Consider the following 24,793-nt stretch of genomic DNA (forward strand, 5'->3'; position numbering starts at 1 on the left):
CAATCAATCAATCAATACAAATTCGACGTTTACACACTGCAGAATTGCGACGGCCGACTTTACAATGCAAACATGCTGTTTAACAGCCAGATTTCAAGGATGTAAATATGTACGTAAATGTATTCAAATCAAAATTACCAGTCAAAAACGACGGCGAAAGTAGATGTGCTGGTAATGATTGGGCCTGTAACGCAAATACGTGTGGACTGAGGGAATCCTGATCTGGCGAACTGCTTTCAGAGTCGGGGCTCAAACCGCCATTACCGGCTATGTTCATGCTTTGTAGTCCATTTTGTACACTCCCTAGAGATCTTGCTCGTCCTCGAGCGTTTGATGAGTTCGAAGCAAATAAAGCATGGTGATTTGTTCCAGGCTGTCCATGTCCAAATGCTAGGCCAAAACCACCGCTGGCTGTAGCAGCTGAACTTCCGCTAACCCCATTGCCGCCAGTGCCTGCACCGGAATAGGTCCTCATACGTGGGTTGTTGGTGGTGCTAGCTTTGGCACCCATGGCTTCTGTGTTACGGCGATAACCTCACAGAAAGGGCGACGTGTCCTCTAGTCCGAAGAATGTATAAATCCTTCAAATACGTATAGCTGTTCCGACAGAACTACGGCAAAAATAACATGAAAGTAGTAACGCAATCGCTATGCGTCGCCATCTTGCTTTTCCTATCTGTTGTGACCAAAATATAGTGTGACGTACTCAACTAGCGACCAATGAGAAAGCAGAATATATCGTGCAAGAACAATCGATTTGGCTGGCGCCCTCTCTAATATTACGAAAGGATCTGCGAAGAGGTTTACGGGATGCTCTCAACCTGAGACGCATTTCATACGAACCGGGGTATAGTGTAACTTAAGCATGGAGCTACCAAAAGAGTGGTAGCTCCATGGTGCAAGTAATGCATATGTCAGTAAACAATAATTTTGAATCGTAAAATTCAGATGCAACTTGTCCCAGAGTTTCTTCAGATTAATAGACAAAAAGTATATTAAAATTTTGAAACTTCCTATTTAAAAGTAATAAAGTTCCGTGTGACGTGTGCGCCTCGAAAGTGAAAGACTTAAATGTTTGCTAAAATTTTCCTCAATAAACTTGGAACCATTCTCTTATCTATCAAGAAAATATTTGGGGGCCACAAAGTAGTATGAAACAAATTGCCGAACATTTAGTGACATTTGGAATTCTGAATAGCCGGCATCCCTGTGTTAAACTCTATGGGGGAAAATACAATTTACCCCGGTTTTCAAGCTAAGACGGTGAAAAATTTTCTCACAATAGGAGCTTTAAAATGAACCTCCAAAAGTCGTAGACAAGATATTATTGAAAAAAATGACAGTCTGAATTACTGTCCCCGAGGCGCATTCTACCTTTAATATTCGTACGTTGGCGAATAATTTCTCTATGTGTATACGTGGTGAGAGGTTTGTACTAGATGTTATGAGAGAACAATGCAATCCGTTATATAGGCAAAGTAAAATAGTTCTGGCAGAATTCTACATACTCTAAAACTTGCCTCGTCCTATACTAAATTAGAACTGATTATAACCTTTCAAAAATAGCAGGGAAAGGAGCTCCCATTAGTTTGGGTTGATTGATCAGATCGTTTACCCTTGAGTTTCACGATTGAAGACGGGCTTTTCTTTCACTGGTAGTTAGCTAGATCGATCGATTTTCTACTCGATCTATCGATCCCGTAGTCGATCTGCTCACCACAGCACCCAGCCCACGGATGCCTGTGGGTGCCTTCAAGTTCGTGCACGCGATTTACTTTTGACGGTTTCAAGGGACCCATTTAGATATAGCAATTCCTTGCAGGTTCCAGAACGGCTTCTCGTATCGCGCTCTATACTAGCGGTGGAAAGCGAATCGGAAGAAAAATTGTCGTAATATTGCATATTGCATGAAAGTGATCACTCGGCCCATTTGAACCGGTGACCAATTTAATACGCGCAGGTTTCGCATTGGATGACACACCATCCCAGTGCATACTTTGCGGGATTTAAGTTATATAAACCTCGTAACACTAAATGCAATTTTATTACGAAAAAGCAATTTCGTAGTCGATGAACAGTCTGTTGGTGCAAAGTCCATATTTGATAATTCCATAATTTATAACCGTTGATTCTATTTTCGTATTTACGTAAAAATATTTATTGCCTAGGGCACTCACGCTGGTAACTTACAAACAAACTTTGAAGGCATCGTTCCCTGTAACGGGGATGCACGGATTGAAGAAAAGGGTAGTTTTTCAACGAAAGCTGTCAGATTTCATTGAAATTTTGCAAACTTTTGTTGATTTTATTACATTATAACCGATAAGTACAAAAGATGTGGAAATATTGGGTCACGTGACCAAAAACTGATATTTTCCCGACAAAATTCACGTATTAATAACAACCAAATATTCCAACCGCTAGTCATAAAACTTTTGTCGCTTTTTCTCAGCATGCTTGGCCAGAGTACTTATCATTCATCTTAAAAATACCTGGACCCTAAAAATATCACTGCAAATTTCCTGCTAATATTGAAAACATGAAAATTAAATGAAGAAAATGACGTTTTAGGCGGTGTTTGGGAATTTAAAAAAAGGCTAAAATGGAAAAATTTTGTCATTACACAAGCCTGTATGCCATGAGTTCTCAAAACTGTGAAAAATCAACCGAATCCATCGCCAAGCATTAAATAAGGGGTGGACCATTTGATATCCTGGGGAGTTTGGAAGATTGGTGAGGTAGCATTATTTTTTTTACCTAATCCATTGTACATTATTTTTTCCACTCTCTGATTTCCGGCAACTTTTTCGCATTCCTTATTTTGGATGGTTTTTCCAAAAACAAATGAACAGAGTCCATGTACTGTGTGCGCACATGTAAAATCATAATCAGTCGGGACATGATACTTTGTGCATATCTGGTGATAAAATAAATGCGTATAATAATGATGAAAGATTACACATCCAAGGAATGTGTACCTATTGAATATCTCAAAACAACAATTTCAAAGATGATCAGCTGAATTTCCAATAGAATAATTCCAAAAAACCTCTTTACTTGTCTCTGGGTGGCCTTATTAGAATACACTTAAAAATTTAAAAAAGTTTATGCCTACAATAGCCATGTCAATTATATCAGGAAAAACGAAGCGGGCAGTGTTTGAATGACTCAAAGAAAAGTTCGAGAGTTCAACTGAAAGAGAAAATTCGAGAAAGAAAGGAAAGAATCAAGCCAAACAGAAAAGGAAGCTAGCACCAGCTCAAAGAAATAAAAATCCGCATGAAAAGCAAAGAAACGCAGAGAACAAAGCAAGGAGGAATCCCACCAGGACATAAAACAACTCTTTCAGAAGGTCAAGAGCAGATTCACTTCACCATGCAGATCTACAGTTGTCAGTGAAAGTAAAACCCATCATCCAGTCCTACAATTGTCAGTGAAAGGGAAATCCCACAAGTTAAGTGCGACTGGATCGTTTCCTGCATGAAAGTTATGATCATGGAAACAATATTGACAACATTTTCACAGTTGTCAGTGAACGGGAAAGCCTGTATGAGGTGAAAGAAATAAAGATGCAAAACAGGTGGAAGATACACCATAACAGAAAATTTTCATTGTGTTCGTAAAGCTTTACGGTACCGGGCTGCGCATTTTCACCACTTTGATCTACACTTGGACACCAGACAACGACCTCATGCTAGTTTGTCGTGCGCTTAAAAATCCATGTTTCATATTTGATCAGATCAGTTGATGTCCGAGGGAGGCAGTGACCTGTACACCCCGCAATCAAAAATTCTAGAAAGTTAACAAAGGCGTTTTTGTTTCCACCGCCTTTAATGCGACAATGAAAATGTACCAAAAGTGCGACTGGATCGTTTCCTGCATGAAAGTTATGATCATGGAAACAATATTGACAACATTTTAACAAGGATATTCATTGTAGAATAGCATAGACAGTGAAGGGTCTTCCGTTCCACTGTCTATGGATGTATGTAGCCAAGATGTAGACGGGTTGGCGGGGTAATTGGTACAAAGTCCTGCAGAGGGCGGGCATGGCATGGAGTATGATTCTTTTATTTTCTGAGATAGGAGCAGAGGACATCTAACATTTAAAGTTGGGAAAGGGTTGTGGGAACATTTTATTGTAATGGAGTGATTGGAAGCGGGGAGGTATCCTGGTGGTAAGTTGGTAGAGGGAAAACCTAGTGAGTGGGGAGGGAATTAGCGATGCTATTAGGTATGCTATACCTGTCAGGGATACACAGGTTTCCACGGAAACTGAAAGATTCCTATAGAGTCAAGAGATTTCTTGGCTCGAAAGTAACAGTAGTCCCTGGTACCAGTACAACAAAACTTTACCTAGGAACAACTCATTTATGGGAATGATTGTCTCATGTTAATCATCAGCTATTCATACTGATTCAGAATCTCTTCCAATTCAGGATGATAAAAAAGAGGGGATATGGTAGATGGTGTTCCTCGTTTGTCTCCGTGTTTGTTGGTTGTATGGCCGTTAGATTTCACCTTATATTGAAAGAAAATAGATTGTTGTTGTTGTTGTTGCACAGTTCTAGACGGAATTACAGCTTCAAAGTTCTACCATGCACTGTCACTGTGTTGCCTGTGGCTTTGAGGATGAAATTAAACCACACGAGATGATGTTTAAGTACGGAGATTTATTCGTTTGTCAGATTTTCAGTATATAGCAATTATATTATTTAGAACTACGGTCTATGATAAGAGACAGATAACCGTGACCACTGTCTACTGATTTGCTGAACTTCAGAAAACTAGACATGAGTCCTCAAATTGTCCTATTGCTTTAATTTGGGAGTTATTCAAAACACGTATAAGAGATTTTTCTATTGGTTTTTCTAAACAACGTATGCAACAAATGCGTGATCGTTTACCTGTCCTAGAAAAGAAGATTAATGGGCTTGAACTGATGACTCTTGGTTCTTGTGGTTTAAACGAGTATAAAATTGACAAGTTTCAAGTTGAGCTAGAGCAACCATATGCCGATGAGATGAAAGGTGCAAAAGTGAGAGCCAGAGCTGAGTGGTATGTTGAGAGTGACAAACCCACAAAATATTTCCTGAATTTAGAAAAAAAGCGAAGTATGCAAAATAACATTACTGAGCTCAAATTAGACCAGAATGTACTCCACAATCCACATGACATCCTTAGAGGTACACACAGTTTATCGTCAGCTGTCTCCGATGAGAATGTGAATAATTATTTAAATGATGTACACCTGGAATGAGTTAAATGTCCAAGAGAAGGTCTCATTGGATAAACCATTGTCAGTTCATGAGTGTTCAAAGGCAGTTGCAAGGCTAAAGAATAACAAAGCCCCCGGAAGTGATGGGCTGCCTGCCGAATTTTATAAAGAAGTCTGGCACTGTATTGGAAAAAATGCAAAGGTGCAAAGTGGTAAATTAACATATTCTCAAAGGCATGCGCATCTTCGTGAGCCACCATGGTCAAGTAACACTAAAATTCAATGATTGGCGTCGTTACATGCTTTGAACACTTCGAAAGTAAGTTTCAAACTCTAACTCATAAGCTTACTTCGTTCCGAATTCCCAATCAATTTTACAGTAACACTAAGGGGTCACTACGCAAATATTAGGATCATAGAAAGAAGATACGTCAGATCTACTGATGTTTCAAACTCTATGCACATGTATGGTGGCTACTTGGACTGTTTTATATATCTTTTCGGTTATAACGTAAAACAAGAGTGAAAACTTTATTTACTCCACATCCTTGTAACTGAGTTCACACAAGCAGACTAGAAAAGTGCTGTGCAAATGTTTGCGTCAGAGAAACTTCTAATTCAGGTTAAAACGACGGAATATTACTGTCAAGTGTACCAAACAAGAACTGAAAATGCCTACTGCATCTCAGTATTTACGTACATCGTTACGACCTTCATATAAAGCGCACACGTACACACTTGCTGAGTAGTTGAATCGGTATATGTCAACAAACGCCCTCTGACGTTAGAAATGAGAACTTTATCAAAGTAAGTTTAAGTATTAAAGTGACAGGTCAAGCACGTGTATGAAATTGTTTCTTTATTTTAGTTGACTTGTACTATCAGTAAATATGTACAATCATTGTTAGTTGGAAGTTGCGAAGTACAGTGAGTCATCAGTACACATTCCATAGAGTCTACAAACTGCCCTGTGAATGGTTTCTTTATAGAAAAAATTCTAAAACGAACTGACCTATCATACAAATCCCCCTTGAAAAACACAAGGCATTCCATTTGCAACAAATGAATTTTTAGAAATTACCCCAACGTTTTTCACACAGTGAATCAATTGAATGGTTTTCGATTATATAACCATATTATTCTGTTTGAATCTGAGAGATATACAGCTTCATCTCTTGCAAGCAGAGTAATAACCAAAGTCATCCATTGATGTCATTTTTGGCTGTTGCCATGTCAACATGCCAAGTGTAATAACCAAACACATCAAGTGAAGTAATTTTGGTTGTTGCCACATCAACATGCCAGGTGTAATAACCAAACTCATCCATTGATGGTATTTTGGCTGTTGCCATGCCGACATGCTGAGTTTAATAACCAAACTCATCCATTTGTGCTGTTTTGGCTGTTGCTATGTCATTAATTTGCACTCGCTTCCTGTGAAAGTTTCTTCAAGAAGTGATAGCATATAGTACATGAACATTCCTTTGAAAATCACTTAGTTCATGATAAGTGCTAATGATGCAATTCACAAGTCTGAAAATAGAAGCAGTATGACTGTTGCACTAGCACTATATCTGATTCCATATTTCCTAGGGATACAGTCGTCGGAACTGCCCTCAAAGGTCGTATGGGACCCATGCGACCAATGTAAACACTGTATCCAAGGTACAATGGTGATTGATGAAAGTTCATGATGAGGTCCATCTAGATATTGTGCACGAAATACATTGTTTGTAATCAAAAAACTCGGACAGGTGTAGTTCCGACAACTGTGTCCTTTTCAGATAGGTTTACTCCACTAAAGTATGCAGTGCATAAATGTAGGCATCAATCTATCATGTGCTTTATCTACTCAAAATATTCATTAATGTACTTTGCATAAATGAACACAGTTATTTATGAAATGGAACATCAGATGACAGGGACAGTATCTGAAATACTTGTGTAGTGCAACACTTTCTCAATCATTTCGCAATGAAATGTCCAATATTCAAACGGTCAAGACAGGCTGCGTATGTTAATGCCTGCTTATCAATTCATTTGGGCATGAATTCATCTGAGATTGGTAACACAGCATGTAAATCACACAGTGGGTGTTGATGAGCTGAGTACTGGGTATTTAACCCATGCAATGTATGAGTACAGTTTACATATGCAAATCAAACTATAATGACATATTATCCATAAAGCATATTCACGTGCCTTGAACCTTGCACTAAATAATAACACAAACATCTGTAGGAAGTAGAGTAGAGTTCACTGAGGGGGTTCAAAACAATGGGTTATTCATAGGCTTGATAAACTTGACTGCAAGATTCTGTGTGGATACTCCAACAGCTCCGACCGTATGAAACCATGACTGTCATAGTAAGGGTTGAAACTAGCGGACACCCATGCATGGCAGAATCTCTCAGTCTATGACAAAATGGGAATGATAAAAACAAATAGTACAGCTAGAGTCTGTAGTAATCATTTAGATTCCTCAATACTTAACATATGTTATGCCTATCATGGAATGAAATTTTACTTACAAGCCTTGGCTATGGGGAATTAATATTTCCTGCTATATGTAGAACATTTTGTTCAATGAACTGAGAAACATTGGTTACAGCTTCTCTGGAGTAAATACAAAATAACCCTTCTTAACATAAAAAAAAATTAGGCAAGACTTTCTTCAGACCTTTAAAAACCCTGTCAAATTTGTGAAAGATCTCTGTAAAGGTACTTAATTGTCAACAGAAAATGTTGCAATATATTTTTAACAAATGCAAAGCTTTGCACAAAAGTCTGAGATCAAGAGTAAATTTCTACTCCTCATTGCAGAACTTAAAAGATATCTCTAACAGACATGGCCAGGAAACTATGCGAGGGAGTGTTAGATGGGATAGCTGTGCAGTGTCAGTGATAGCCTACAAAGATAGAATCTGACAAATCAAGCAGTTCTGATTAATGCCACATTACAACATATTGGCAATTATGATAGGTACAAAATCGTTCAATAAAACATATAGCCTAGACTGGAATAGAATGTATAGAAGAACAATGAAATAAAGATTTTGCATTCCTGTATCTACATAAATTTGGTGAACTGAATTATGATGCAGTGTCCTGCTAATTATGCAGTTTTCTGTCACTGTCTGTATTGTGTGGTATTATAGGAAAAAAACGTTCAATTTGGCATAAACCACAGGAATAGGATAAATGCTGAGGTGAGCTGATCAGTATCAACCAGCTCTCCTTAGAATCACACATTTTTTGTGGAGGGAGTATCAGTGTCAAAGTGGTCCTTTGGAGAGCTACCATACAAGGCTGTTGTGAGAATATGGTCAGTGCCCTAGGGACTCCTATAGAGTCTTTTCAGACAAATCTGGGGTGACTCATAAGCCTTCTTTGGAGCCAGCAAACTCAATGAAGTGGCAGAACTCAAGCTGACACCATGATCATTTGTGAATGAGCGTAACAAGGGTGAATAGGTAACGACCTCTTATCCAAGGTCATGTGTCTAAAACATATGAATTGTTTTATTGCAAACAAGCAGAGTTATCTTGCAAGGTAATCTGTTCACCCAAAACTCCCTGTGAACAGATCTACAATCACTGTTGATCGCAGTGTGTTTGGGTTCAAACCATGGCGGTGAAAGGATTAAATTACTGTACTCTCTGACAAACATGTGAAAGAACACTACACAAGCTGTTGCACTAGTGTTAGCCACTACAGCTTTCAGTGTTGTATGGAGGTACCCTGAGCCACATTATTGTATAGGATAACCTATCACTGCAACACTGGGCTGTAAAACTCTTATAGGGCTGTCCTACATTACAGTCCTGTATGAAAGCTCTTTGGAACTACTGACCTTTTGATTTTGAATGATTGACAAAAGACAAGAGAATATTAAACATATGCCTGTTGAATCTGTTTGAATGGTAAAGAAAAAAAGGTTTCTGTTTACAATGGTTTACATGTTCAAATAAACTGAAGGTGCTTTACAAAATGCAAAATAAGCAAAGCTACATTGGAAGACCTGGTTAAACATAGAGAATTTAAAATTTCAAACTTCCGGAAAAATATTTAAAAACACAAACAGTCATTTTGAATAGTATAACACAGTGAATAACTGATGAACGAAAACATTAGTGTTTGAACAAAGGAAAACATTTCTAGAAATGCTTTTCATATGAATATTTTCAAATTAAGTCTCATATTACATGTCCTTTGAGTATGAAATCAGAAGATGGACTGTGATCAACTTTTGCAGTGACAAATAATTTTACTGCTCCATATAACATACAGGGTAAACAGAGGACCTGGGTTTGAGGGGCTAAAGACAAAAGAACATATGTCAATGGAGGTTAGAGTTCAAGGGTTAAAAAACAGGGAATATCATAGGTCAACAGGAGGTTAGAGTTTTAAGGGTTAAAAAACAGGGAATATCATAGGTCAACAGGAGGTTAGAGTTCAAGGGTTAAAAAACACGGAATATCATAGGTCAACAGGAGGTTAGAGTTTAAAGGGTATATGTCATACCTGATTCTCTCTACTAAATTTATTAATGGCGCTGATTGCAATTGTAAGTTTGTCGCAAAATGCAGAATCACATGTGAATTGAGATGTAAATTGCTACTGAGAGTTCACGCAATGTTCTACTTGTTACCTTTTATGATTTCTGCAGGGTGTTGTACGAACACTTTGTATCTTACATTTGCAGTTTCCATCAAAACACTGGTATGGCATTTTAAAGTGCCATTTCTTTCCTGATATATGTATGCATGATTTAAAAATATTTTGTAAAAGATTTTGGGCAAACGCCCATACTTGCGTGATTTTGAAAGAACTGTGACATCATTTGGAATCAACAGTATTCACCTGATTTCAAAATGCAAATGTCACAACGCAACATAATGACTGTATTACTGACCTCTACAGACTGCTCTTGGATGAAATTTGTTTGAAACGCTTGTACTCAAAGCTGCTCATGAATTGCCTGTAGCTAGCTTACACATTTCCTAAATTTAAATTTGAATGATACTCATTCATTCTAGACATATCACCACATTATTTTATGTTCTGTTAGCTCTAAGGAGTTCAAGCACAAACCTGGTGAATGTTAGATCTGTTTTGAAATATACATCAGCCCCTTATGTAATGAACACGAGAAACACAGGATGTCTTTTGACTAAAAAAAATACACAGTAAACTTGTATGATGAAACACCGATTAACATAAAATGTCTGAAAAATAATTCCAGGTAGATGTACATACTTTCCCAATGGTATATACAACCTATGATGTACTTTGCAGGAGATGAGTAACCTTAACAAACTTTCTCATATTATTACATAATCATGAAAGCATATACTGACCTGAGATAAGTCGATTTTGATATAAAGACAGTCAGATAGTACATCAGAAGATAGTCTAATTATGGTAATATGCAAGGGTACATTAAAATTTCGTTTCTGATATATTTCTATTCGAACTAGTAAAATTGTGAAAGAAAACCTAGAAGTGCATTTACTAAAAAGAGCAAACAAATTTTGTAACTTCATCTACAGTGATCTGCATAAAACTTGCAAACATGTTTTTAACGTTAAAAAATTTATAAATCAACCGTAGCCCTAACTGTTGTATACAGTGGATCTTACTTCAGACAGTAGGTATATGGCAAAATCTTGGCATGAAAGCATATAACCCATCCTATTCAGAAATCTGATGATACACATGAAGCTATTTTTGCTTAAACCCTGCTCCCCTATTATTTGAGTGTAGTGGTCCATCTACATCATCAGATTCAATGGGGCTGAACCAAATGAAAGTTATGAAACAGTTGATATTTAAATACAGAAAAGTGCAAGATCTGAGTAGACAGTTGCCATTAAAAAGCCTCTTACAAGAAATATCTATAAGAATAGTTTGGGAATGAAGAAAAAATGTAAATGTTAGATTTTTATAAATGTGTTCATAGTACTGATGCGCCTCAGCAACTGTTTTCATTACTTTGAGATGGAATAAGGCAAACAGTGTCACTATCACTGTTGTAAGTAGCAGTTTCTGTCACGTCGTTCTCAGCCTCATCATGTGTTGTATTCCCTGTTTGATCATTCCCTGTTTGGTCGTCACTACGACTTTCATTTTGATTTTCAGTGATATCTGATGATGCTGTGATTTCCCGCAGTTGTTGAATCGATGCTGCAGCCCGTGCAACATCACTATAAGGATCCTGATCATCTCCTGCTTGCCTGTCAGTTTCAGAATCTGTGTCGGAATCACGCCTTGCATCGTTGCTTTCGTTGCTTGGAGGCTCTGCGTCTGCACTGCAATCTTCTTCTGCTTCTTCACAGCAGTCACTGAGTGGGGTCATTGGACGTGTAGTCAAGCGGCTCCGTCGACACCTCCGTGCTCTTCTTGCATGGGCCAGCGCATGTACTTGTTCCATGAATGCAGACTGTGCTTGCTGTGATGGGTCAGACGCCGCCATTGATGCCGCATACGTTGGGGGCGCTTCTCGGCGCAAGAATTCTCTCTCCACCCGTGACATAGGCGAGATATCAAAGGAGGAATGCTGTTCACTTAACCGAAGAGCATAGAGTTTGCATGTACAGCCCAGAGCTATCACTAACAGCAAGCCACATATCAGAGAACCAACCACTGCCGCAGTGATCACACGTCTTGAAACAACATCTGAAAGAAGAAATACATTAGGCATACGCAAATGGTCAAATCTGTTACCGGTAGATGTATCATACATATGCCAAGTCAGTCAAAATAACTTATATGGAGATGTTATACTTCATTCGGTTTTGCCTGGAGGGGGGAGGCTGGGGGAGGGAGGGGGGCACAATTAACAATTATCTCACTAACTTTAGTTGAAAGCCTGTTGTAATTTTGATACAGTTGAATATCAAACTATCCTTCATAACTTCCATTTAGTTCACTGTGTCCCCTGTTTAATGTCCATCACCATTGTGAGTGAGTATGTTTATATTTGCATATAAAAATTTCACGAGCTGTTTTACCATGAACTTCACATATTTTCAGATACATCATGGACTCAAGAGTATAGTGAGCCTTCAAACAAAATTGAACTTGGCAAAACAAAGGATTCACTGGTTTTAACAAAGTTAATCTGATAGTGACACAGGGACATAGCTGAAACATGGCCAATGTGAGGGGTAGAGGTACTTACTTGGGCAATCAGCTTCATCGGAGCCATCACCACAATCATCGGTTCCATCACACTGCCAGGACTCAAAGATACATTGTCTATTCCCACACAGGAAAAGACCTCTGTTGGTGTTACAGACCTCTGCATTGCAATTGTACTCATCGGAACTGTCAGGACACCTTCCTTTTCCACTGCAGTGATCGGTCTGGCTGAAACAACTGGATCCTGTCCAACAGGCAAACTGATCTGGTTGACAACCATCTGATGAATAGAAGTAAAATACTCATTTTCAGACGCTTGTGCAGCATCACAACGCGAGTTTCTACCATAGACTGATACGTTTACTTCACTCTTTGTACCGCTTTATCAATGATTTTGGTCAAATCAATTTGATTTAAATACAGCCTGAGTTGACTACCATGCATCGAAGTAGTGATTAAACAACTCCAGCATATCCAATACACTAAAACGTAGTTTTTTTAGTTGTACTAGTTTTCCTGTGGACACAATTATCTAATTCTCGCTTTTGCAAATCTTGGTTTTTCTTTGAATTTTGAATAAATCTCCTTTCTGTGTATAATCATTAAAAACATGCCACTTTGACTGATTATCAATGCAGTATAGACCTCTGAAAAGTGCAAACCTTACAACTTTGCTAAACTATACAAGGAAAGGACTTATAGAAGGTGATGTTCCCTTTCATGAAAAAATTGAACAGTTGATTTTTGAATGAAATAATACCTATTTGTTTGTAATGACAGTTGAAGGCTACATCATGTACCTGTACCACACACACAACATCACAATACTGTGCAATTAGGTCTAATAATGTCAGAATCAATACACATTCTACAAACTGGCCACAAACTTCCAAATCTACGGAAATGTTCTTGAAGGTGTACCTGCTGAGCTGTATTTGCATAATTAACAATTACTGCAAAGAGACAAACAAAATCCAGAAATAGCGGTAGTATCAAAATTATCAGTAAAGAATGCTCTGCCACTTACTGCATCCCATTTCATCCTGGCCGTTATCACAGTCGAAATGTTTATCACATTCCTCACTGGGATAATAACAGTTACTTTCATCTGAACAAAACAACTGGTTGTTCAGACAAGCACCTAATATATAGATAGATAAACAAACAAACAAATAAATAAATAAACAAAACTAGATCAGAGAAACACATTTACCAGGGACTATACCATCAATAACCTATAAATACAATCTCATGGTAAAGACAAAGATTATAAAGGTATACTGTCACCTGTTCCAATTTTGCCACAGTTAACATGGAAAGAGAAAATCTAACCAATCACAGATTTTAAGTGGGTGGCCGCTTTTTAAAAACAGCGCCCTCACATGGGTATTTTGAATACCAAGGAACACCCCTTTGACCATATATGGGCATATTTAGATTACAGGTGACTGCATACCTTTAAAATTCCCATACAAGATATATTATCAGTTCCTGGAAAAAAGGAAAAGATCAAATTAACCATTACCCCCTTTAAGCCTGATTTACAACAGCTTGGCTACTGAAGAAATGAATATATATTGTGGTGACTACCTTTCCGTTGATATGTAGCGTTGAATCCTTTCCTGGTGTACTTGTCATCAGCTTGGAAAACGACCATCATTCTGCTGCCAGTTGATTCTACCAATCTGGGTACACTGTGTTCATCACTTATACGACATAGCTCTTGCTGTAACAATGCAAAGTAAAGGACAAAATGTATCAGCAATGAACTTGTCATGCTTGTCAGTAAGTTTTGATAACTTTTTCACTAATTTTTGTTTTACAAGTCGATTGCAATAACTTGTTATACTCCCAAAAGCATGTTGAAACAATTGACTCTCTCACAGTCTCTGGACGGATATGCCGCAGACTGTGCAAGCGCCCTCAGCAGTTCAGCTGAGCGTTCTGCTACGAGTACGCATTAACCCAGCTGGCTCGGTGAGCCTCACTCGCTAGAAAAACAATTGAGGGCACATGGTCATATGGTTGAAGGTAGAGCTGTGTAGCGAATGAGGGGCTGTGAGTGAAAGAGTCTAGTTGGAACACCCACTATTCATTTTGTCAACACAGTCTCTATACATGTAAAACACACTGTTATTGTTCACATTTGAATTCTAGTCTGGACTAGAATTCACTTGTCAACAATAACAATACAATTAAATTATCCTCAACAAAGGTTGAGTTACCAAAAAAAAAAAAAAAAAAAAAAAAAAAAAAAAAAAAAAAAAAAAAAAAAAAAAAGGTTGAGTTGATGTCAAGCTGTATACTTTGTATCTCAACATGCTTTGGAAAGTAGAGCAAGAAATAACATAATTGCATCAAAAAATAATCGAAAATCATCAAAAATTAAAACTGCTGGCACTTTAAATTTGCCAATAAAAGTATGTTGCATAGTTTTCCAATGCTGTAGATTTTGATTCATGATTACTTATTCAGTATTTTTGCAAAAACTAAATGACCCCATCATCCATAGAGCTAAAAGCGTAGGGAGCAACCTCTCTTTAACCCTTTGAGCGCCAAAGTCAAGTTTTGCCACCTTTATAAAATATACCCCGTCATTGTTTTTTCATAATTTGCCAACATTTTGATAAGAAACTGTAATCAATGACATGTGATGTCCATTTGGTCCAAAATTATGGAAAAAATTACAGAAAAATTTATAGTAAAATGTTGCACTACAGTTTGGTGGGAAAAATTACAGCACTCAAAGGGTTAAATATTGTACCTACATTGTTCAAGTCATGTAATGCTGATCTTTTGACACACATGATATCTATAGAAGTAAATGGCATGGTATGTTTTGAAAGCTTTACAAGAACTTGACTTTTGAGGAGTATTGCAAGGACTAGACTGCACCTCATAAAGAAGGCAACCACATTTTCAATTTGGTGGATTTCTGCAGTTACAACACATAAGACTACAGAAATGAAAGTAAAATTTTAGGTTAAACAGAAATTTCGCACCAGAACTTCCTTGAAAGTTGCACAACTTCAGCTGGTTTCATGAACGACCAGAACTTTTTGCCATGACAGTGATTATATAAGTGAAACGTATTTATTAGATCCCTCTCTCAAACTCTACTGAAGTGAGTTGACTTTTTTACCAACAATGCATTGCAATATCATGTAGTTTGCCCCTTAGCAAGAGACAAATGGTGTTTAAGGTAGGGAGAATTGATAACACTCCTGTACAATCAATTCTCTTAAGGGATTTGAACAGTCATTGTGTTGTGAAACTCACCTCAAATAAATTATCCCCATCATACACAATAACGGTATCAGTACTGTCTACCTGGAAATCAACAAAGCGTAGCTGTATTTTACTTCCCATCGGAGCATCAATTATCCATGTACATTCCATGTGGTTGGAATACTGCTCTGGATAATGCGGAGTGGTGAAATAACCTGTGTCTCCGTCCAGGTAGTGATTACATGTTGAGGTACAATGGAGCTCATCACGGCCGTCGACACAGTCTGGGATTCCGTCACATTTGCGAAATTCCGGCAGGCAGATCTCCTTCCTTGTTGCCACAGAAGTGCAGCTGTAGTGGTGCTGTCCACATTTGGTATTGCTTGGAGGATGATAATCTGTGAAAATGACAGAAAAATCCAAAAATTACACTGTACTTCAAAATACTACAGATCCTGTGTAGTTACTTGGAGAAGTGCCGAACACAATTTGGTAAATTTTCCAAATTTCACAGTACCAATGTTTGACAAATTTACTCGGTCAGCACTCATTCACCATCAAACTTTGGTTGCTCCCTATTGGTTGTTTTCAAAAGAGTAGTTTGGTGTATTGGAGGGAAATGGGAAGGGGAAGGATTATGGCATGGTATTTAATATTGAGAATGTCTGATTGGGAGACTGGTGAGCAAAATAGCAAATGGTAGGCAAACTGGTGAAGGAAGGCAAAGTGGAGATTGTTGGCAAGGTTGAAAATGAAACTTTAACATTTATTTCTTGGGTGCATTTTTGATGTTTGTATCCCTTTCCATGAATGCATTTATCCCTTTCTTCCCAAATACAATCCATGCACTTGCAATGGAGAGCTAGGACCTTTGCACTGTAAAATGGGGTTGGAAGGGTCAGTGATATGCAGAAAGTGAGCAAGCTATTTGTCTTAGAATAAGCAATTTGCTTTTTGCTTTACTAGTTACTAGCAACAAACACAGAGTATATTACTATGTCACACTGGTGTAAATAAACCACATAATTCATATCACCTTTCAGACATACGGTGCTTTCATAACCAATTGCACATTATTATTCACTTACTATTATGACAATTTTGTGAACTTTCATCCGAGTTGTCTCCACACTCATCCATTCCATTACACTTCCAGTCTTCTGGAATGCACTTCCTGTTGTCACAGTGGAACTGGTGGAATGAACAGGATTGGACAGTCCCTGGACCTGCGACCAAAATTTTGACATGGTATACAAAATTGACTTCATTCTTCCGTGCAATTTTAATTTTGCAATCACATTCATAATGAGCAAGCCAGAAAGCTGTAATCATGTGTGGTACAGGGACCTGATAACATGTATCTATATAAGACAATTGTGAGACAAATGAAGGCATTGTATCATACCCACAATATCACAAATCACGATTGTAGTTTTCTTGCTATAAAGGATAACATCAATGGGAAAATAAACATTCAAGTATCTTATAAATGTAACTGTGATATTTCCAATACGTGTATTTCCTTTCAAAAGTTCCTCTCCTGCAACTTCAGATCACTTGACCACACACTACTGTTTGTCTATAAACACTGCCTAATGAGTTGCTGTAGTGACCTTATCAGGGGATTCAATCAGTTGACCAACATCTCTGGTTACCCATCATGCATACCACATTGGCCACTGCTGACGAAAATTGAATATAGTTTTTATTCTGCATCTACCGTATGTTTATTCATGCCCCCTGTGGTCAGATCTGTAGATAAGTGATTTTTACAGTTTCAATAATTTGTTCAATGCTTACAGAGTACTAGTTCTGCTGTTCCTGGATGTATAATTTTCATAAGTCTCGTAAAATATTTCAGGCAAATGTTTATTTCAGCATATTAATGATTAAATTGTGATGTCCTTTGGAACCATCCGACGAGCAAACTCCAAACATACTCAGCTCTGCAGGGGCATGATATCTATCTGATGATTGGACCGAACAAATAAATGACCTGTCAATGACTTACCTATGATGTACTTCAATGAAAAACCCATTCCCGACTCAAGCTGATCGGAGTGAAACTTCAACCACACATGACTTCTCAATGATATAAACGGCGGAGGTAGTTCTTGGCCACAATATTTAAGACCCCCATACATTCCCGGCACAGGCCCGATTTCCAGATAGTCATAGATACAGTTACTGCTCTTTTCCAGATCGAACTGTATAAAACTGATAGAAGACAATTTAAGTAGAATATGCCTATGGACAGATATTTGGACATTCAAACTGTTGGATCACTTCTTTGATTTACCACTTGTAGGGGCTCACTTTGAAGTTCATGGAGTAAATGAAATTTTCATACACTTGTTTCTGTGATGATTTAAAATTTCATATTAAGAGTTAAAACAGGGTTGGCAGCTAATTTTGAACATCAAATGTCAGCGAATATTCACTGATTTGTTTCTTTATTTCTCAATCAAAGTCTAGATATTTTTCCAAATACTGTGGTGTCAAAGCTCTTCACTTCAGTCCAAATGATGGGTCAAAAGTGCATATGTGAAGTCAGAAGTTGCATCAGAGTGAAAAAAAGGGGTCGCAATTCTGCATGTTTTATCAAAAGTATCTCAGTCAAAAGTCTACATGAGATGAGAAGGGGTCGAAACTAAGATATTTGTGTATACCCTTCTATCGGGAGTATCCCTCCCTAAAGTAGTTTGCTGTGACTCTTTTCTCTAAAATGCAATCTCTGTATTTACTGATATTTACAAAGTACAGACATAAAAACAAACAAGCACCAGATGCATGTACATTACCAAGCACATAGAAGCATTCAACTCCAAGTACTGGTGATCCATCCCAGCAAACATGAATGACAGAAAAAGTGCACATCATAACAACAGTACATCACAGGAAATAAATTTAATGAGAAACACTACCTGATTGTGATGACGGTAAAATTATTATCAGAGCCACTAATGAACCATGAACAGTCCTGATTAGCATTATATGCCTCTGGATAGTTTGGAGAGGCAATATTCCCTCAGGGCCGGTACGCTGTATCATCTGCTTACCACACTCCAGAGATTCTGTAAATAAGACAGAACAAAATATCTCTCAGCCAAATTTCTGTACTCTAAACATATCATTTTCCCCCAATTTTGATGCTGTTGCCAACACACAGTTCATTTGACAAATTTGACTTTCTGTTGCAAATTTATTTTTTATCCAAATATAAAGACAACAATAAAAGAAACTGTAAACCATGGTCCAGACTCGACTGTGAGCAAACATATCTTTTGTAAATTTCTTTTGACTACATCACAATAACTGAACACATGATGGTAATCAAAGGTGGTAAAACTTTTATAAATACTAGAAAGCAACTTGTCATTGATGGGGAGTCAAGGATAAAAATATGAACACATGTATATTACTTTTGTGGATGAGAAAAAGTGTTGTGGGAAAATAGACAGCCAAAATTATTGATCAGCCATCTGGTCAAAATGGGACAAAATTGACAAGAAGTAGGTAGTTTTCTGAAGGGATGGAATAATACCATAATTCAATACGTAGCTCACATGCACATGATCAGATAATTGTAATGTTGGTATTGAAATCATAGGGCTGAATAAGAGAGGTAGGACTGTGGTTACAGTGACAAATATTGATACCAAAATACAGGACGTGATATTGATGTTTACACTCACTAAAAGAGAACTAAAATGCAAGGACACAACCATCATATGACATTACATTTTTTGCATTGGCTGGTATATATTGAAAACAATGGATCTCACATGAACAAGGTTTACAAGCTGTGATGTAGCATGTTATATCTGCATTTATATTGTGAAGCCACAATGCTTATCACAAAGAGATTTGCCATAACGTGTAGTAGACAACTCTCAAGGTCACATAACTACAATCTTGGGTGACACAAACGGAACATATCACTTTTTTCCAGAACAAAGATGGCCCTCATTGTTGAAATATGAACAAGCTGAACAAGCTGCTGGGTTTTCCCCTTTCGTTTTTACGATTTCCTTGTCGAGAAGGTTATCACATCTATAAGATAAGACTGAAAGACGATACAATACAATCCTGACATAAATCAATAATAATACTGATTACCCAAGGACAAGGTAACGGCTAGCTTTGTGCCTTGCAACATACAAATGTGTAAACATAATTAAAGAAGATAAACTATAGTAAATAGTGTAATTTACCTTCAGACTGTTGTCCATACCCCAACGATCCAGCATCTACCAAAATATAAACACACGTGATAATTAGACAGTGTTCACATTGATTACATATCGTCATCAGTATAGCATCAAGATATCAGGGAATTAATACGGGGAACTCTCGTTATATTGTATAAGATTAATAGTTTCATGAGTCAAAACAATCCGACATGTCGGAGAAAGTGGAGCAGTGAATTTCCTTTTAACAATAGTGTTACATACCTGTACATGGAAGGAAGAGCGACACACACTGGCACACAATCAGGGAAGTCAACAAAATGTTCGCATTTCCACGTCCTGAAGTCAACATCATTTCAAAATTCTTTTAGGATAAAATTAAACACCAAAACTTAAAAACCGGGTCTGTTTTGATGATTAAATGTGGCATATAGCTTTACAGGGCCTTATCTAATGTCGTGATGTGAGGCGGTGCGATAACACCCTGCAACTTCCGACGGCCATATTGTTATACAAGGTCAACAAACTTTCGTTGTTATGAATAGAGATAGCATTAGATTCGGGTTCAGCTTCAGATCTATGAGTCCGCATGTCTGTGTGTTCCTACATCATGTAAATTTACGGATGGGAAAGCAGTCGACTCTGACAAGGTATATTATTATAACTTGGATTACACTCTTTGGGTATGGTTGAACAAGATCAAGGTGCATTTGAGGGTTCTAGACTTGGTTTCTCAAGACATCTTCTTGATTTGAGTAGCTCAAAACATTGTAAAGTTTTGTAGCCATGCCCTTTGGAAAACCGTTCATAATTTTTCCACCTTGAAGTTGAACTCAACCACTGCAACTGCCCCAATCAATCGCAAATCTCAGCCACTTGAAATGGTGCATACAGAAGGAAATAAGGGACCGTTCAGTTTTTACGGCTGGGGGGGCCCGGCAAAATCTTGTCGCCGGTGTTCAAAAAAATATAGACCCCCCCTGCATTTTTCGCGAAAAAATGATGACCCCCCCTTTGTCAGACGAAAAAATTGATGACCCCCCCCCCCCCGCCGGAAAAATAACCAAAACCCATATGTCAAATTTACCCGTACGGTTTGCATTTGAACTCCGGTACGCGGCGCACTTTATTCGTGTAGCAGAGATGCCATTGCACAAACTTCTCAGCCACATCCATGCAAACGTCTTTTAATTGGGACGACTGTAAGGCAATTTTTAACTTCATTTCCATAGACAACTTATGTCCATGGATATGTGGTTCGCCATGTGGTTCGCCATAGGCAGCCCTCCGGTTAAGAGGGTCATGGGCCATTACGTAATGTCAACTTTATTCTAGTGGGTAACCAAAGGTGGCCCGCTGGTAAAAAGAGGGTCGATCATGGCCATTGCACGAAGTAAACTTTACTGAACAGGGCTGCTGAAGGCGTCCGGCTGTAAAGATGGTCATGGGGTATTACAATAAAGTCAATTTATTGTAGTGGGCCGCCGCAGGCGGCCCGCCGGTAAAGAGGGTCGACCATGGCCATTGCATGAAGTAAACCTAATTGGAGTTGGCCGCCAAAGGCGTCTGCCCGTTAAGAGGGTCATGGGTAATACTTAAAGTATATTTATTGTAGTGGGCCGCCAAAGGCGGCCCGCCGGTAAAGAGGGTCGATCATGGCCATGGCATAAAGTGAACTTTATTGTAGGTATTATGTTTTTGAAAATGTGGTGACCCCCCCTTTCCTACCAGTGAAAAAGTGATGACCCCCCCTTCGGGATTCCAAAATTATGATGACCCCCCCCTGGATTTTGCCGGCCCCCCGGCCGTAAAACTGAACGGTCCCTAACTCCTGTTTGCAAAACAAGCAATCTTTCTGGCTTTTCGGATATTCAGTCGCGACTGCTAAAATTGTCATTCTTCCCAAATCCGCTATAAAATAACTGGTGAACTCCCATGCAGTCCCACCGTCTGATCCGGAATAGATTTCTACTCAAGATTCTAGAAGAGAGAACGCGAACGTTGCTTGCAACATACTTTGTCCACAACTTTCTGTATTAACTCACAATAATCTCACCTGACTCATTCGTGTTTCTATCTAATTCGTTATTTTCAAAACATTTGAACTTTTCTTTGGACTATGTAATTTTTTACATTTTTTGGACGAACTTCAGAACAGCTTTGTAAATATTCTTTAAAAGCGATTAAGTTGTCAAAACTACGATTGTTACAACTACTACTACAACTACTACAACAAAAAACACCAACAATTACTACTACTTACTATAATAATAATAATAATAATAATAATAATAATAATAATAATGCAAAATGTCAAAATCATTATAAATACTGACATTTTTTTCTCTATCGCTGGGAAAATATTACAGTCTTGATGGAATAGAAAAAAATACAGATTTGTCATCCCGGCTTGTGACCTATACGTTCGCCACTCGAGTTAATTGATATGAAATTTTGGAAAGTAGGTCACCATCAAAGTGGTGGTGTAGCCCATGTCTGGCGTTAGAGGGCGCACTATAAAGTTGCTGCTGTCGATCTTCCCAGCGCCAGCCAGACTATCGCCAAAGACCATTAGTCCCAGTAGGGCATTTATGAAGTTATTGTCAAATTACGCTCTTTTTATGTGTGTTCAATGCCTTCCGAGAATCTGCTGCTTGCAACCTCAGTATTTGAAAGATGTTGTACTGTCAGCATATCAGAAAGAAAATGTATGTGTTCCATAAACTTGTACATTTCAGCCGAGCATATTCTGGGTATTGGGATATTACAAGGTATGCTAAATGGCGTCATTTTTGTCTAGGACCTCTCCGTAGTTTTGGTATGGTACTAAAAACTAAGAGGTGCTAGACAAGGTTTTGTTTGAAGCAAATTAATGTTTTCAGGGAGAAAGTGAATGCTGTTTTCAACCTTTACCTTTCGAAAGTTTTTAGGAAAAGATACATCTCTATCTTTCGCAATGTTGACCAACCAATAAAATCGCTGATAAGTCCACGGATTAGCATAATTAGTTGTGTTGACTAATTAATTACAAGATGAGTATATGAGAGATAAACGTCCTTGTAATGGGTATAAAATAAATAAAGAGTCAAGAGGCTAGGTTAGGTTTTATAATCATTTATTTTGTTTACTCCCATCAGTCAGAGCATGAAGAAAAGGAGAGGAACTAATAGAGAGAACAGTGAGAAAAACTCGATACGTCTGGGCCGCCTGTGGCCCAACTAAGTTGAAGATCTGTTTTACAAAAAAGGGACCATTGCAATTTTTCTCAGCCGACTTCCTTTCGTGATTTTCTGTCTCCTCCTCTCGTCCACGTAACTTGTCCATGCAATTTCTTCGTTTTTTAATGAAATGCAGTTTTACCCGAATTCGTGATACTGTTTCTTCTGTCGTACAAGTGTTGTTATGGTGCTTTGAGAAATAAAAACGAAAGAACTGGCTGCGCCACCTCTTGAATCTGTTCAAAGTTTCTCAGGAGAAAGTTAAGCATAAGATTGGTATTTCTCAGAAGAAAGTTGTGCATATGATTGTTATTTACTTCTAGCCAGTAGTTTATCATAGTTATGAGAACGAAGCATGAAATCTTAACACACGGAGATTATTGAATAGTATAGTTCTAAAAAGAGGTTATTGAGTCATGGAAACGAATGACGCCATCGGCAACGTCTCCTCATAGCTATAAATACCGATATCGAGTTCTCAACAGTAGATGTAATGTGTTACTATAAATACTAACGCCTTGTTGTATGTACAGTCATCCACTCGGGATATCAATAATATGACCCTTTTAACAGTATAATTTTTAAATGTGATGTACCTACTTTGCGAATGATATCGTAGGCTGATCCCAGTCACGCTGTTGCTTTTCTTTGGAAGAGCAACATGATAAAGTCCGAAGCCTATCAATAACTGGTCGGTCTTCTGACCGCAAGTGGAATATTTGAACCGTGTGGGCATTTACCACATTTAATAGCACTTGACTTCATACACAATTTCTCAATTGGTCGCTGATTATGTGAACGGTACCACTTGGCGATTAGTTCATACAAAATATCACTATTGGTTATTGCCCTTTAATGCGAAATCTCTCCGTTACTGTATTTTTTTTATTCTGGCGCATCGCCAATCGCATGGAAGCCAAAGAAACACGATGTACTTGTCCCGAGTACAGCAAATATGTGTCCCAAAACGATGCCGAAGAAAATGACGGACTATAAATTTCAAGAACATCTGCTGTCCCAATAATATGCCAGCAGACTTCAAAATTAGTCTTCGTCTGTTCAGTATCTGCATACTCACCTTTGAATCATCACACCAGTCTGATTATAAAACAACTTCAGATGGCATTTGAAAAATTAAAATTAATGTATGATCAATTATATGCAAATAGACGAACAAGCGGCAGTTTTCAAGCAGTTCTGTAGTCGTCTACAACTATATTTTACGATTTTTAGCCGCAAATTTTTGTTTGATTGACTTATTTACTGGCAATTGTAGATTTTCATAGATTTGCAAAATAAAGGATTTGATATAATCCAGTGTTCAGCAATGTAATATGACATAGCGTGACAACCGTACAGAGTTCATGCCCTGTCCACCTGTGCCAATTCAAAGAGTCTGCTTTATAAGCGGTGTTCAATCACGAGAATGTCATCGTAATCGTTGATTCATAAGAGCTATACATCTCCTGACAACGTGTCCTGCCACTCGCCTTACTGCTATTATTTCACCTGTATCTCTGAAACATCCGGTGTTTTGACAGGGTTAATCGGCCTTCATTTCATTTTATTCAGAGTCAGGGCAGTTTTCGCCCTAACATATGTTCCCTTGCCGACCTACATTTACCCTTAGCGGATAATCACATTTGCTAGACAGCGTGCAGAGTGCTATCTCGGCTAATGCACGTAGATGGTGTCGCAATAGACACTCTTTGCCGCCCTATGATCCGGTATAGACATAACACAGGAATTAAAATCCGATGACATCGTTCTGCATATTTAGGATATTAAGCGGGTGC

At 38.1% G+C, this 24,793-nt stretch overlaps 3 protein-coding genes across 4 annotated transcripts in view; all 3 read right to left on the minus strand.

Moving 5' to 3' along the window:
* Positions 1-691, minus strand: part of LOC139117428 (E3 ubiquitin-protein ligase ZNRF2-like) — a 31,805-nt gene extending 31,114 nt beyond the window's left edge. The window contains exon 1 of one of the 2 annotated variants that reach the window (XM_070680536.1): positions 139-691. In XM_070680536.1, the coding sequence (XP_070536637.1) occupies positions 139-511 (373 nt within the window). In that variant the 5' untranslated portion in view covers positions 512-691. The remainder of the gene's footprint in view (positions 1-138) is intronic. The other variant, XM_070680538.1, reaches the window with a different exon arrangement.
* The window catches only part of LOC139117439 (WD repeat domain phosphoinositide-interacting protein 4-like), a 277,044-nt gene that overhangs the window by 201,526 nt on the left and 50,725 nt on the right, over positions 1-24,793 (minus strand). The gene's annotated exons all lie outside the window — the stretch shown is intronic.
* LOC139117429 (low-density lipoprotein receptor-related protein 12-like) lies at positions 6,061-20,306 on the minus strand. The gene is made up of 10 exons (XM_070680539.1): positions 20,044-20,306; positions 19,804-19,839; positions 18,514-18,663; positions 17,601-17,806; positions 16,678-16,815; positions 15,641-15,987; positions 13,952-14,087; positions 13,389-13,502; positions 12,402-12,641; positions 6,061-11,896 (listed from the first exon to the last, which is right to left on the minus strand). The coding sequence occupies exons 4-10, from the start codon at positions 17,731-17,733 to the stop codon at positions 11,193-11,195; spliced, it is 1,812 nt and encodes a 603-aa protein (XP_070536640.1). The 5' UTR covers positions 17,734-17,806; positions 18,514-18,663; positions 19,804-19,839; positions 20,044-20,306; the 3' UTR covers positions 6,061-11,192.

This window comes from Ptychodera flava, chromosome 18 (genome assembly GCF_041260155.1).
Source record: "Ptychodera flava strain L36383 chromosome 18, AS_Pfla_20210202, whole genome shotgun sequence".
NCBI classification, from domain to species: domain Eukaryota; kingdom Metazoa; phylum Hemichordata; class Enteropneusta; family Ptychoderidae; genus Ptychodera; species Ptychodera flava.